The sequence below is a fragment of the Chelonoidis abingdonii genome, chromosome 1 (assembly GCF_003597395.2).
Source record: "Chelonoidis abingdonii isolate Lonesome George chromosome 1, CheloAbing_2.0, whole genome shotgun sequence".
NCBI classification, from domain to species: domain Eukaryota; kingdom Metazoa; phylum Chordata; order Testudines; family Testudinidae; genus Chelonoidis; species Chelonoidis abingdonii.
In genome coordinates this window covers 101,311,744-101,326,868 of record NC_133769.1, presented here as the reverse complement: position 1 = coordinate 101,326,868, position 15,125 = coordinate 101,311,744, and the positions used below count along the sequence as shown (strand labels likewise).

General features: G+C 43.3%; 1 protein-coding gene across 16 annotated transcripts in view; it reads right to left on the bottom strand.

Annotated features, from left to right (window-relative positions):
- Nucleotides 1-15,125, bottom strand: part of RBFOX2 (RNA binding fox-1 homolog 2) — a 287,040-nt gene that overhangs the window by 104,509 nt on the left and 167,406 nt on the right. The window contains exon 1 of one of the 16 annotated variants that reach the window (XM_032774892.2): nt 371-579. The exons of the other annotated variants lie outside the window; for them this stretch is intronic. Coding sequence (XP_032630783.1) covers nt 371-397 — 27 coding nt within the window. The 5' untranslated portion in view covers nt 398-579. Of the gene's footprint in view, nt 1-370; nt 580-15,125 lie in introns of those variants that run through there. 16 annotated transcript variants of the gene reach the window in all.

The following is a 15,125-nucleotide window of genomic DNA, read 5'->3' as shown; positions in this document are numbered from 1 at the left end:
TCTGTGAACCTGGAAAGCGAAGCCCCTGGTTTCATGGCAGTTCTGTGAGAATCCCTCAGTACCTCTGCAGTCCCTCTCCCTCCCTCTCAACATCAAGACAAAGAGGTAGACAAATCCCCATAGGATCTTTCCTGAGCTGCAGCTGCACAGCACAGGAAACAGGAATCTGCTATGGAGCAGGGGTGGAGGAGTAGCCACACACACACACACACACGCACGCACACCATGCAGATCAATCGTCCTGCGGCTCCGAACACTAAATGCTGCTTTTTCCAGCAGGCGAGAGCTCTGCAAGAAGCCTCTCAATTCCCCGCTATTCAGAGTTGCAGAGTGAAACAGCGCAGACAGCAGCAGGGAACACGAACCTTACCTGAGTTACCATTTTCTTTTTCTCCATAAACCAAACCGGAGTAAGAGACAAGTGGGAGGAAAAAAAACCCTTCGAGACGGATGTGGTAGAAGCTCCTTGGCTCTTTGCTTTTCACCCTGCCCTCGTGTGGCTCTTATGAGCTTGTGGGGTTTTCCCTTTCGCCCGTTTTCCTCCTTTTCTTCTCTAGTGTTTCTTCCTTTCTTTTCTCTTCCTCTGGCTGCCTCCCCCCCCCCCCCCCCCCAGCTCCCTCCCATATCTCAGCCAGATGGCTGATGGAAGCCCCACCCCCGAATGCCTAAGGTAATTAATCAGAGCAGGGTCCCGCCTCCTCTTCCATCCCCGCCTGGCCTGCTGACATATCCAATTCAGAGACACAGAGAAGCCTTTTGGAGGCTGCGACTCTGGAAGCCAGTGTGCGTGCTCTGTGTGTGGGGCTGGAGGAAAGGGATGTGTGTGTATATGGGCATGTGTGTGCTCAGCTTTCGGGTGTGTGCCCATGTAGGCAAGCAGAGATGCACCAGGAGGGTAGGCTAGTCACTGAAACAGAACAAACCTAAGAACTGCCCAGGGTGATTTTCCCCTTGAGTACAATTTCTCTCACAGGGAAGGGCCTGCAGCTCTGAAGGTTACAAATAACGTTGCAGCTGGCAATATGAAATGTTTAATTACAGTCAGGCACATGCCTACAATGTCTCATATTTCTAATGTGCCTAGATGTTGGTATTTAAGTGACAAGGATTCCCCACAATTACCAAGGCACAACTGCCAATACACTCACTTCCTGAGTTGTGTCCCCTGTAGGGCCTGCAGAATCCCCATAAACAAATAGGGCAGAGGTAGCATTGAAAACTATCTGATCCTTAAATAATGGGCACATCTGGAAGATGAGAGAAAAATCTAACAGTATGGAAACAAAAAGTATTATATAGAACAAAACAAATCTTTCCCAATATGACAAAATGTGACCCATGAAAGTGAAACTAAAATATTGTATATGCCCACTTGTACCCATGGTTTCAAACAACTCCATGTTAGGCCAGGGAACTACCACTTCTATTTCATCAAGCAACCTGTGTCCTGGATCAAACACAGCCTGACAATGGGAGATCATACCTGAAAAGCTTTTCCCTGACCATCCAGTACTTTTACACAGACCTCCCATCACAGAAGTTAAAGTGACTGGATTAGAGATTACACATGAAACTGGATGCGATGCCAAAGAAAAAGTCTGTATTAACAGTATTTCCTTCACATTATGGAGATCACTGAATTCTTTCCCAGGCTCCTCCATCTATCTTAGGTGTTTATTTGGCCCCCTTAACCACAGTAGCTGAGTGCCCCACAATTTTTAACATATTTATCCTTCCAACATCCCATGTGAGATACCATAATCCTCATTTTACAAAAAGGGAACAGAGGCAGAGAGCAATTGATTTGCCCAAGGTCACACAGGGAGTCTGCAACAACTCGAGAATTGAACCTAGGCCTCCCAAATCCCAGATTAGTGTCAACCACTGAACCATCCTTCCTTATCATCATACCACTTTCACATCTCCTCAAGAATAAAACCAACAGGGCACCAAATCCCTACCAAGCCACCATAGGCACTGACTCTGTGGGTGTTCCGGGGCTGGAGCACCCACTTGGAAAAAATGGTGGGTGCTGAGTGCCCAACGGCAGTCTCCCCATCAGCTCCCTTCAACCCTCCCCACAACACCTCCCACTCACTGGTGGGCCCCACAGATCAGCACCTCCACCCTTCCTCCCCCTAGGGTTATCAGATGTCCCAATTTTATAGAGACAGTCCCAATTTTGGGGTCTTTTTCTTATATAGGCTTCCATTACCCCCTACCCCCATTCCAATTTTTCACATTTGCTGTCTGGTCACCCTATCTCCCACCTGCTGCAAACAGCTTTTTCGCAGCATGCAGGGAGGCTGGGAGGGACGGGGGAGAAACAAGGACACGGCACGCTTGGGGGAGAGGGCGGAGCAGGAAGATGCGGCAATGGGGTGGGGCCTGGGGCAGAGCCAGGGGCTGAGTATCTCCCTGGCACTTTGGAAAGCTGGCGCTTGTGAAAGCCACTCCTTCAAACAAAATAGCTTATACCCAAGGCCCCATGTACTCTGTGATACAATGGGAGCAAATTCCACTGAAACAACCTCTAAATCCTGCAGCAATATTTGTTCATTCTTTCATCCCCATCCATTCACCTTCATGCTAACACACACAATTATGACTTACGGTTGGAAAATACTTTTTTCTTTATCCTCCCACACTTTCAGGTACATAGGGCATCCACCAGTTTCCACCATTTATTTTGGTCTTCTGCTGAGTGTCATGCTGATGCATTTGGCCTCTCTATTGTTCTGCAGGTTTGTTTAGATCACATTTTTTTTCTCCTTCCAAGTGGCATCGAAATCATCACTTGATGTGGAAGTCATGTCAGTGGCATCCATAAAGCATGTCCTAAATATGTCTATCATCATCTTATTACCACGTTTGATGCTTTAGGTTGGTTTGCTCTACTTAGAAATTCTGACGTTGCAAGAACCTCTTTCCATTGTACTCTGAAGATCTTCTGCAGGCATTTACTTAGACTGAGTTGATCTTCTCTCTGTTGTAGCTTTCAATGACTCTGCTCCATATGGAGAACAGACATGAAGCCAGTATTAAAAATTTGTATTGGCGCCGATTATGCTACTTTCCCAAATCTTTTCAAGTTTATGAAAGTTGTTTGCTGCTTTAGAGATTTGTTGATATATAACTTTGTGTCACCATCATTGTACATCTCACCCCATAGATAAGTCAGTCATTTTACCTCTTCTAGTGTCTCTCCATCTATCCTGATGGTTGCTTTTGGGACACTAATAGCTATTATATATATTGTGTGTACACACACACAGTCTTGCCATTGATAAACAAACCAACCTGTTCTGCTATGCCTGCCAAAAGCTGGGTCTTCTCATCCATTAAGCAATGTGTTGAACTAAGCAGGACAGTATCATCAGCAAAATGAGGTAATCCAGTTGTGCTTTATCACTTGTCTATAAAATTCTTCATTTGCTTTCTGTTAATTTCCTCATGACATACTCAATGACCAGTGCGAACAACAGCATTAACAAAAAACAGCCTTGCTTTATTCCAGGTGTCACTGCAAACCATTGGCTAATGTTACCACCTCTAACTGTACATTCGGCACCATCATAAAGATAACTAATTATTCTAATTACTTTTGCTGGTGTTCCATAATATGCCATAATTCTCCAGACACTGTTTCTGTGTACACTGTCAAAGGCATTCTGGAAATCTATAAAATTGATCTTAAGAGGTGCTTGCTGCTCAACACTTGGTTTTATAATATGCCTGAAAACAATATGGTCTGTACATGATCTCAAGGGTCTAAAACCTGATTGTTCCTCCGCAAATTGGAGATCTATTTGTTTCTTGATACACTGAAGGATGATATTGCATGTGATTTTTCCCAGGCACTGAAAGTAATGTGATTCTTCTCCATATGTTCCCATTAGGTAGGTCACCCTTCTATGGCAATTTTACTCTAAGGCCTCTCTTCCCCTGGGTTGGGTTCTTTTCCTCATTCCATATTCTAGCCAAAAACATAAAAGTCTGGATGGTTGTTTCATCACTTGCTCTGAATATCTCTCTTCCACTATTGTTGTCTGTCTTCTCCAGCTGCTTTCCCATTTTTGAATGCACCGATGACTTTTCTAACATCTTCCATTTTAATATTGCCTAAATCAATATCAAGATCTAGTGGTGAGTCTTTATCACATATTTCTAGTAGTTCACTTGCTCTTGGTCTATTTAAAACAACCTGAAAATATTGTGACTATCTTTTCCTTTGTTGTTCCTCTGTACTAAAAGTCTACCTATTTGCATCTTTCACAGGGCCTCCGATATTGCTAAATATTCCTGCTAGCTGTTTGATTGTCTTATACGAGGTAATATGGTCACCTCTTTGGCTAGTATCTTCAGCCTCTCAATAATTTCTATCAAATACATGCCCTGTATCCCTCCTGGCTCTCCTTTCTGTCTCTCTTCTAGAATTCTGTATTCTTGCTATTTTACTCCTGGGGGAATTCTGCAACAAAAAATTTAAAAAAATTCTATGCACAATAATTTAAAATTCTGCAAACTTATGCATATTTTGTCAAAATAACACAATATAATCACACAAGTTTCAATTATTTCAAAATACCTGTCAGCAAATACATCTGTAACAATACAGACAGCAAAAAAAGATTTAGGAAATGTTTATTGACAAATAAATTCCTTACTAGGCATATTAATACAGAACTCTGAGTAATAATTCATTTAAACTACAATATAGAACCATACTTCCCACGCCCCTCAGAAGGAGTGCAAAGGGGGAGTCAGGGGTAATGGAGGAGCTGAGGGAGAGGGAAGTAAATTGCTGGGAAGGAGCCTGAGTGTGTACTTGGAGGGCTGTTGAGTATGGGTGGGAAAAGTATGGAACCGGATTTTATTTTTTATTAATTTTATGGGGGGGGGGAGGGGAGGAGGGATTGTTAGGGAGCGTCCCCCAAGCAGACCCTGGCTGACCCCTAGCCTCTCCCATTCAGTCAGGCCCATCTGCCTCTGTCCCTATGTATTCCTGCACCCCATGTGTCCTTGTTCCCCCTGTTCATGTGTCCCTCCACCTCCACTCAGACACCCAATTCCCCCCATCCCCATGTGTCTCTGTGCCCCCACTTAGACATTCCGTCTCTATGTAGCTCTGCATCCCCTCCCCCATCACCATGTGCCCCTGCATGTCCCTCCCCTCTGTGGCCCGGTGCCTCCACTCGCATTCAGCCCCTGCCCCAGTCTGTCCTCTCCCACTAGCCCTAATGAGCCCCTGTCTGACCACCATCCCCAGCACCCCACACTGACTGCCTCCCCATAGCCCCTGTCTCCCCACCTGATCTATCAGGTGCTGCAAAAAAGGCAGGCTCTCTCTCTCTCTTCCCTAGCTGGCCGGGAGCTGCTGCTTTGTTCTATTGCCACAGCGCCCTCTGGTGGGCAAAAGATGGAACTACAGCAACATTTCAGCAGAAGCTTTTTTCTGCACAAAAAATTAAAAATATGCACAGCTTATTAATTATGCAGACACACAGTAGTGCAGAATTCTCCAAGGATCACTATTTGCTTGTCTCCTCACATATCTTAGCATGCATGTATTTCTTTTCTTTTCCACTGCTGCCCAAGTAGCATTGCTAATCCATTCTTCCCCTTTGGATTTCATTGTTACTAGAGCTATCTTTGCACTTTCTAGATAGCACAGACTGAAGTTTTCCCACAGAGTATCTATAACTTTGTTTTCATCAGTCGATTCCATTTGAACACTGAACCTGTTCTTCAGTTCAAGCTGAAAAGCACTTGTGTTTGAATTTTTTAACTGAGCACTGTTGATGTATGGTCTCCTTTTAACCTTCTTCACCCTCTAAACTGATATTCAGTTTAGCAATATAAAGCAAGTACATTGACCAAAGAGCTGCAAAACCTTCCTAAAAGGCAGAAATGATCTATCTAGTTCTTTGTAGTACCAACGGGGGAGTTCCATGAAGAAATATTGTTCCATCTACCCCCAGTTATTCACATTTCTATTAATCGTTCACCATTTTGGTTCAAGTCCAAACCCCTGCTGCACTTGCCCGTAACTTTATTCAACCCATCACTGTTGCTTCCAGCCTTTGCAGAAAAATCACCCATAGTCACTACCATACCAGGTTTATCATGGGAAATACTTATTGGAGTAAATTACATCTATCATTGTTTTTGTTGTCGTCACTGTTATTTCCCATATGTGGCCTGGCTCCATTCTCCTGGCCTTAGCTCACACAATGTTGTCCAGGAGACCAAATTCAGAACCTTCTTCAAGTTTACCAGTGAAAGCAGGCATGGGGGGAACAACATCTGTAAACTGGCCTGTCTCCTTGGATTTCTAGGTTTCTGCTGCTGCACTATTCTTCAAGCTGCCTAGCTCACCAGCCTACACTGCCTCTGGGTGCTCTGGCTTCCCCACCATTACTGCTTGCTTGAGTGGAACAGTGCCTGAGGCACGTACTGTAATCCAATTACCTCCCTCTCAGAAATAAAGTTGAAGAGCAAGAGGCAGCTGTTGGCAGGCACACCCCAGCAGGGCAGGGAGGCAGAAAACAAAATGTCAGGTGGGCAGTTGCAGAGAAATGGTGAATTCTTGGAAAAGAGCTAATCTCCATGGCTGCGGAACTCTTGAGTCCCAGGGCCCTGACTGAGGTGAATAGGCCAGTTCACGCCCCTCAAAGCTACTGTTTCAGGATGTCTGCATACTCAAACATACAACATTACACTGGTTTATACTTCGTTTGGATTTCCAAAGTTCTCTCTGCAACTGTAAAGGCTAGAAACAGACCTTCTTTAAAAGAAAGCTCAGATTGTGGAGCACAATTTTGGCAGTTATCTGTAACCAGACAATCTTAACTAAAATTAGAAACACAGCCTCATAATTTAACATTTCAGTATAACAAACATTCCCCAAGTTCTCTGCCTCAGGCAGAAGCTTGAGAGAAGAGATTGACTTAAAAATGTTAACATAGGCACTTCAGCTGATTTAAAATATCGTGAAGGAACAGAGAGAATAAGGTGATTTCTTGGTTAACCAGGCCTCAAAACACACATGGATTTAAGGGTCAGTATCAACACTCCGAATTAAACCTAGAAGTGAATAAGAAGCTAGTGCAGTCTGTGGAGCACTGATATAATATGCTACCTATGGCTGTATCTGCTAAATAAGTGAAAAGGCATATTCAGCACAAGATACAGTTTCCAAGTGCTTCTGAACAGTCATCCCATGTAGCATATTGCAATCTGGAGGTCACAAAACCATGGATAACTCAGCCGGAGCCATGTCTGAGAGAAACTGTTACATTCAACATACTAGAGATAAAGATACTTCCAAAGAAACACGACCACTGCAAATTCTACAAAGGGAATGGGGGCCAAACACCACTGACAAGAACAGAAACAAATCCAAATCGACCTCCTACAAATATTAAGAATACTTGATTTTCTCTGTACAGTCCTGTGTGTATCACAATTCACCATACATCTGTCCAAAATACTTAACAAACCCCGCCCCACTAAGTATAGTCAGCCTCCCAAACCAAATAGCCAGCTTGACTTGTGCATTTACTCTACTGTAACTCATAAGTCCATGATAGCTTGTAGTACACTGCAATAGATAAATCACAAGTATAGAACAAGTGAGGCGATAGTCATTTTTACAGTCAACTCAGAGACGAAGTTCATGTGGTGGAGCCATTAACACAAAGGGGTGGCAGCCCCAATCACCAGGGCAGTGTCATGCTTTTGATCCATTTAGATTTTCACCTTACAAATTTCTAGAGATGTTCACTAACAAAACCAACCTCTGAAAACAAAGCAACTGCTCATAACCCTGTTGTTCAAGTGCACTGCATCCTGTCACTTCCTTGGTACCACCGCTTTACACATGCGTCAGAACAAGGGGCACGCCCATAGTGGTGCCCAACTGCTGCCTTTACCTCTTACCCAAATGAACATTTCACAAGCTAGAAACTCTAATTCCCCTGTTTGGTATACATCATCATCTCTGCTCCCCCCTGACCGAAGAGGAATGCTGCCCAAGGGCCAATGCGCTCTCTGGTGTGGCAAGAAAGGAAGGTTCTCTTTAGGGGTTTTGACCAATATAAACAAAAACATGTCAAATAAGAATCTAGTATAGAATTTCAAAAGCTTTGAGAAAGCCGTAGAGGTCAGGATCAGGCACATTAACTTATTCATTTCTCCACTGTGCTCTGCTGGAACCAGCAAGGGAGAACTTTGTGTAAGATGAACAAGATCCATGGGATAAGTGGGTTTCGTCCATTCACTCTGGTGACCAGAGTTCAAATACTGCTTTGTGGTCAAGTAAAGTAAGATTGGTGAGCCTCCATCTATCATCTCATTTGTGCACCCAACAGAACCACAACACAACTTAGTATAATTGGCAGTCTCTACTTAGGAAACACCCTAAGTTGAAACTACTGGGGATGCTGCTAGATGTGACAGAGGTGCACAAGCAGATCTGTGTGGGAAGCTTACATAGCACTTCCCTCCCCTACACCCAGCTCTGTATTATCAGGTCCTCATTTCCTAATCACCAAATTTATTAAAAATTTAAAAACTAAAACAAATCATATCTGGATACTGTTACTTATAAGTTCTAATGATCTTGTGTGCATCTTGCTGCGAGTACGAGTAGGGTGTATGCACAAGGAACTTCATTTTGGTGTTGAATAAACAGCATTCTAAAATAACCATGGGGAAATTTAACCTGTCTGTCTCCATAGTGGCCAAACAGACATGCTTTGTTATCCTACATGGCCCTGCATCACACCTGGGCATTTCTGCCCATCCTTAAATTCCTTTATAACCTCAATGCACTTGACGACTTCCATCAGCCCATGTCATTCAATTCCAAGGGAAAGAGAGGGGGGGAGGGGACTGATTCGACTGCAGGTGACAAAGGTGAAGTCAGGCACTGAAATTACACTATGAACATGAATAAAGCAAGGGCTAACCTTTGGTTAGGATAACTGGTTTGCAGTTAAATTAGCCACCATGGTTGAAAGGCTAATATAGAATCAACTGCTGCTCTCCCTTCACTCCCCATTTCTTTACTTCAAGTGCCCCCAGGGTTGGTTTTAATTTTTATTTGCTATCCCTGTAATTCCCCCTTGGTAGAGTGGAAAGAGAGCACACACTTCGATTTTAACATCCCATTACGTACATTTCTGTACTGGCTCAAACTGAGATGGAATAAACCTGCCAGCTGGACCAGAGCCAGATAAGAAGTTTCAAGTGCAAAGAGCCACATTTATCAGGGACAAATCTTAACAACCAAGAGACACACTTCTGGTGGTGGATTCTTTTCACGTGGTGTAATAAGAACCCCAATGCAAAATAACCTAACAAAAACACTGACTATTCAGTGGCCATCTGGACATTCTCAGGGCACAGACTCTTCACCCAGTGTTTCCTTATTTTGTTTGTTTGTTAAATTTTGTGGACAAATTTAGTGCTTGTGAAATTGAAGGGCTGCTGGAGCTCGTTAGATAGGCATGGTGCAGAGTATACCATTCTCCATGCCAAAAGCACCTCAGTTCTGACCTGCTGCTTCAGAGCCCTTTAGACACACCACAGGTCTGAGTAGCAGTACTCACTGATATTCTGGGCCCCGGCTCTCCCCTGAACACAGCACATCAAGCCTGTTTAAAGTGGACAAATGTCCACTAAGTACTAGCCTGAAACCATCAAGTTATCTCACCTACAGCCTAATGCAGACTTTAACCCAGATCTTCAGAAGTGAAAGGCGAATGTTCCACAAAGCCTAACAAAATCTGGTTAGTTACAAGTGAGGGGCGGGAGAAACAGCTCCCTCTGCGGCTTGCCATCTCTGAAATAGACTGCCCCCAGATGATGCAATGAGTCATCCAGTAAGAAAGACTCAGTTCACAGAGCATAAAGGCTTTATCAATTCAAAACCATTTCCCACCCTCCTTGGAGAAAAAAAAAAAAAAAATCCAGGAAACTGCACCTGGAACAACTGAATCTCTAAAGTTTAATGCTAAACCCCTCGACAGGACCCCCCAAGCAGTAAAGCTCACAGTTCATGCTTCAGCAAAGCTCATTGCAGAGCCCCTGGAATGCTGAGGCCCAATTGGCATCACGTGGAGGAGCAGAGCTTAGAAGCCTGTCACCCTTCCATAAAACAAACACCTAAGCAGATCTCAGGAATAAATGGAAAAGATGATAAGGCTATTAATTTGCAATTGTTCCTTTGCTTACCTGGACAACTGGGTATTGATAATCCATACAATACACACCATACATAGCCAAAGATTCTCCAATTAAAGACCAGCTAGACAGAGAACTGGAAGCTCCAAATCTGCGTCTCCGTCTTGCAGTCTTATGCAATGGACTCTGGCAGCACTGTGCAATGCTTGGCTCGGGACTCTGGGTCTACTCAGGTTGATACTGGCTCAGCTGAAAATGAAAAGGAGCTGCCTGATTCAGTTCAGATCAGCCCCCCTTCTCCCCTCTCCAGTGGTATCCAGCACTGCAGAGCCAAAGTGCACAGGGGCAGAGAGGAGGCTATTAAATTAGGATTCCTAAACTGAAAACTGAATCCTCAGCTGACAACTCTCCTGCAACTCAAGAGGGGAACATAGGCACTTTGCAGCAACAGAGAAGGGAGGAAGCAAGCAAGCAGCATTTAGCGAAGGGCATATGTTCTGGATTTTAGGTGCGTCAGAAGGAAAACTCCCAATCCAGGACAGGGAAAAGCATATGGGACTGTTTCTCCCCCTATTCCGAGATCCTTCTTAGTGTCCTAGGCAGGGACAGGTGCTGGGATTAGCATAGCAAAACTCTTTGGTGATGCAGAAGGGGGGAGAAGAGAGAAGCCACATTGATATCTGCAGTGAAGTGATCTCTTTCATGGCAGAATACATGCTTGTGTCGTTTAACACCTCTCTCTTTGCATTAACCCAGGCGGAGACAGCTGCCGGAACCAGCACTGGGGTAGGGTGTGTGTGTGAAGGGAATGAGGCCCCAGCTCTGGGGCAACATGAATCCACTGAGAGACCTTGAAACATGCCGGATGCACGCTCTCAGCTGTTCCAGTCAAACTTGGGAGGATTAACTTTGGCTGTCAGCAAAGGGGGACAGTGAGGGGTGGGGAAGCCTGCTAGGTCTGGAAACCCAGTTGCTCTTCCCATTTTAGGAAACTCCCTTGTACTTTTCCAAATGCACACACATTCCTAGAAAAGGATACTGGATGTGTAACTGACATGGACAGATGCGGAGTTAATCTGACAAAGGCCAGCAGGTTCAGAAGTTCCTTTTAGAGCCCTGGATGCCATATGTGTTATCTGTAACCTGAGAACTGACCAGTGATTTAGAAGACAGAACACGGCCTGAAGGGGGAGGGGGGGGGGAAGAGGGGGAGAGAGAAGGGGACACCTCCAGCAACAAAACACATGACATTTCACTGAGATCTACTCCAATATAAATAACCTCAATTTCAGACATGACCCCAATGGTTCAAACATTTGGTTAACACTTAGAAAATAGTGAACAATTCCAAACTGCCCTTTGATGCCATGAACACTCAAAGGTCAGCAACGGTATCCCTCACCTTGGAGTTTCAAAAACCGAGACAAAGCTGTGGTGATCAAAAGCAGGGTCTACTTCAATTCCCGCTACTGTTTTAACTGGCTACGGATTTTTTTCTACACTTCTGAACTTGAACTCTTATGAAGCATCGCTGTACACTGTTAAATAACTGCTATGTCCTACCTCTTAGGTGGCTGCATTTCCGTGACTGGTGAAACCATTTCTGCATGATAGTATTCATAGTAATGACCACTATAGTTAAGGATTAGAATGCATCTCTTTATCTCCATCCTAGCCCGTGTTTCAAGTATCTTCATTTGCTCCCCAAACACTCAATTCAATAGATGAAGCTATAAACTTTGTATCTAGCATATCAATAACCCTTCTTGCAAAGCAGAAATCAAGCTAAGTTTGAAGAAAATTGACTTATTTTTAAAAAGTTATAAAGATTTAAACTACCTGATTTATACAGCACAATTTATGTGCATGGTGCTTTATAAATAGGATACTTTGAACATATCTATGCAGAGAAACATTTTTCATTCAGTATTTAAGTGCACCTTAATCTGAAAGTACCATAGGACGATGGGTGCCCTCACACATTTGACAAGTGCTTCAGCTTTAAAGCACAGGGGATTTATTTACACTACCTTTTTTTTTTGTCAAGTTTCCCACTGTTGCTACCACAAGCGCAACTCCACTGGTGGTGGTCATAGGGCTGACACAGCTTCTGCAGCTGCTGGCATTTTAAGCCTCATGTTGCCTAAACCACACACAATCCTTCTACACAACACAGTGCTTAAAATATTGGCAGCCACTGTTGTCTCTTCTACATTTGTGCTCTTACTGCTGTTACCACCAATGGAACTGAACTAGTGGTAGCAATGGCGGGGTATTTTTTTAAAACTAAAAAAAGGCCTCAGCTACACTACATTTAAAAATTTCAGCAATAGCACAACTTTAAAGTATTTTAGAGCTGAAGGGATACCATCAACATGTTCATTATTATTTATATTCCATTAGCCTATATTGGCCCCATCGTGCTAGGCATCATACAGTGTAAGAGACCATCCTTGCCCCCAGAAGCTTACAACATGGGTCAGGAAAAGGAACAGAACCACAATAAAATAAAATCCATGTTTAAAATGAGTTAAAAGCACTTTCAGGTATCATACCTGCCCCCGAGTGCCCCACTGCACAAATTCTGGTGGTTATATGATCACATTTTCCTACTTTTAAAAAATGTTTCCATCCCCATAATTGCTATGTGAAAAGACCTACATAAATAACAGAGAAACCAATTGGTTATACAGGGGGAAACAATGAAACTTACTAGCCATAATATGCTGTGAAATGGACAAAGAAAACAAAAATGAAAATACATTTTTCCTCTAATTTTCAGTATTACTTGAACTATAGTAGGTAAATAACTCCAGACAGAAGTGCAATGTTTTAAAGTTGATTTTTTTTTTTAATGCACTTAGGCTTGCTAGCATTAATTCACTTAGGTGGCACTTCAGTGATGAAGTGGTTCCCTCCACCCTCAGAAAATTACAGCTAAATTACAAATCTGTTTTCAGATCACTGCACCAAGCCACTATTCTTATGCACAAAAAAATAAAAATATGCACCATTTACTGACCAGTATCAAGCGACATGTTCTCCCATTCTAGAAAATGCTGTTATTATAGGGCTATTCATCATGGCTGGCTTGTTATTGTAGAGTTGCTTGTGAGCATTGGGCCAATGGCACAGATCTTTACTAGGGGAGATGGCGCAGGGAGTTTGTTAAATGTTGTGCCTCCTAATATCAAAAGTTACACTTCGCACTTTGAGAAGAAACAGAGACCCCAACGACATTACCATGTGACACGCTAGGAAATGGTTTTAAAACAAGAAAGGGAAAGAAGGAAAGAAAGAAAATTTTAAATATTCAGCTGACATGAATCATGACGCTAGTATGGGTAAGGCAACTTTTAAAAAACTCTGGCCATGATCCTGTAAACTCTATATGAGTAGGATGATGAGTACTTCCTATGGGTTACTCACATGTTTGTAAGTGCTTTCAGGACTGCAGACTATTTTTAGAAAGTGTGAGACCAGGGCCCTCTCTACACTGGTCAACAATAGGTCATTTTCTGATACACAATCAAATCAAATCCCACTCTCCTTCCCCAAAACTGGGCTGCTGGAGTAAGCATGGCCACACAGTTTTCAGCACTGGCTACTGAAAGCATGCTAACTCAAAATTACAAACCAACATAAGTTAGTAATTACTGTATCCACGCTTCTGGCACAATCATAGTAGCTGAAATAATTTTCTACAGAAGTTTTTAAAACAGCTTCCTAACACTGCATAGAGATTGTGATGTTGACATGGCCAAAGAGACAGAGTGCATACAGCGTCTGGGTTTTTTTTGTGTGTTGCACAATGATCACTTCATACTGATCTTTACTTAGTAAATGACATCAACACACCTACTGTATCACAGTAAACAGAATTTAATCTTATGTCTTATGCTAAATTTTCTCCTCTGGAGATAGCAGAATAATCCTTAGCCTCTTCTTGTATTCCCACTACAGACACTCTCCCCTTTACATATTCTAACTATGTTCATGTTCCCTTCATCCCAGGAGGATTGGCTGGCGAACTTCCTCACACCCACCCAAACTGGCATCTTTAATAATTAGACAATTGCTGCACCTGGTAAACTGGGTCATGAGAGCTCCCGTGAGGAGCTTGGGATATGTTTATGCTTTTTAAAGGCTAGGGCAATGTAAGAAACAAGCTAGCAAGCAAGGATGCATTATCTGGCATGGTATGTACCCATTTCCACAGCAGCTAAATAGACCAAGGGGCCTAGTCAGCTCTTACAAGTGTTAGACAAACTGATTGGGAATAAAATTTCCAGATAGCACCTTATTTAGGCATTGTACGTTCATTCCTTATCAATGCGAATCATATGGCCTGTGTGCGAAGGTGGCTTTTGCTAGGCCAGAAGGTGACCTAGTGAACTCATGTCAGGACTACACCTCATTTGTAGTGCAGGGCTCCATCTCCTGGGCTAGCAATACACTCACTAGACTGCTAGGTGGAAGAAGGAAAAACTTTTTCTCAAAAAATTGTTATGAATTTTTCTCTTCTCAATTTTGTCAAAAAAAATGTTCATGGCAATCCCCTAGCCAGCTTTAGTATCCATTAAAAACTGGAGGAATTAAGGTAAGCCTGACTGTATCTGGCCCATAGGCTCACACAAGAAAGTAGAGAGGATATATATCATATTAAGCACAGCATACATCAGGAGGTGTTCAGTAGTACCATACAGGGCGCAGAGCTCAACGCTGCAGTGCTCCATGAGGGAATGACATGTATTAGGGCATAAGCTTTTTTTCACCTTTAGAGATCTAGAAAAGACAGTTACTCACCTTTGTAACTGTTGTTCTTCGAGATGTGTTGCTCATATCCATTTCAGTTAGGTGTGCGCGCCGCGCGTGCACGCTCGTCGGAAGATTTTTACCCTAGCAGCTCCAGTGGGTCGGCAGGTCGCCCCCTGGAG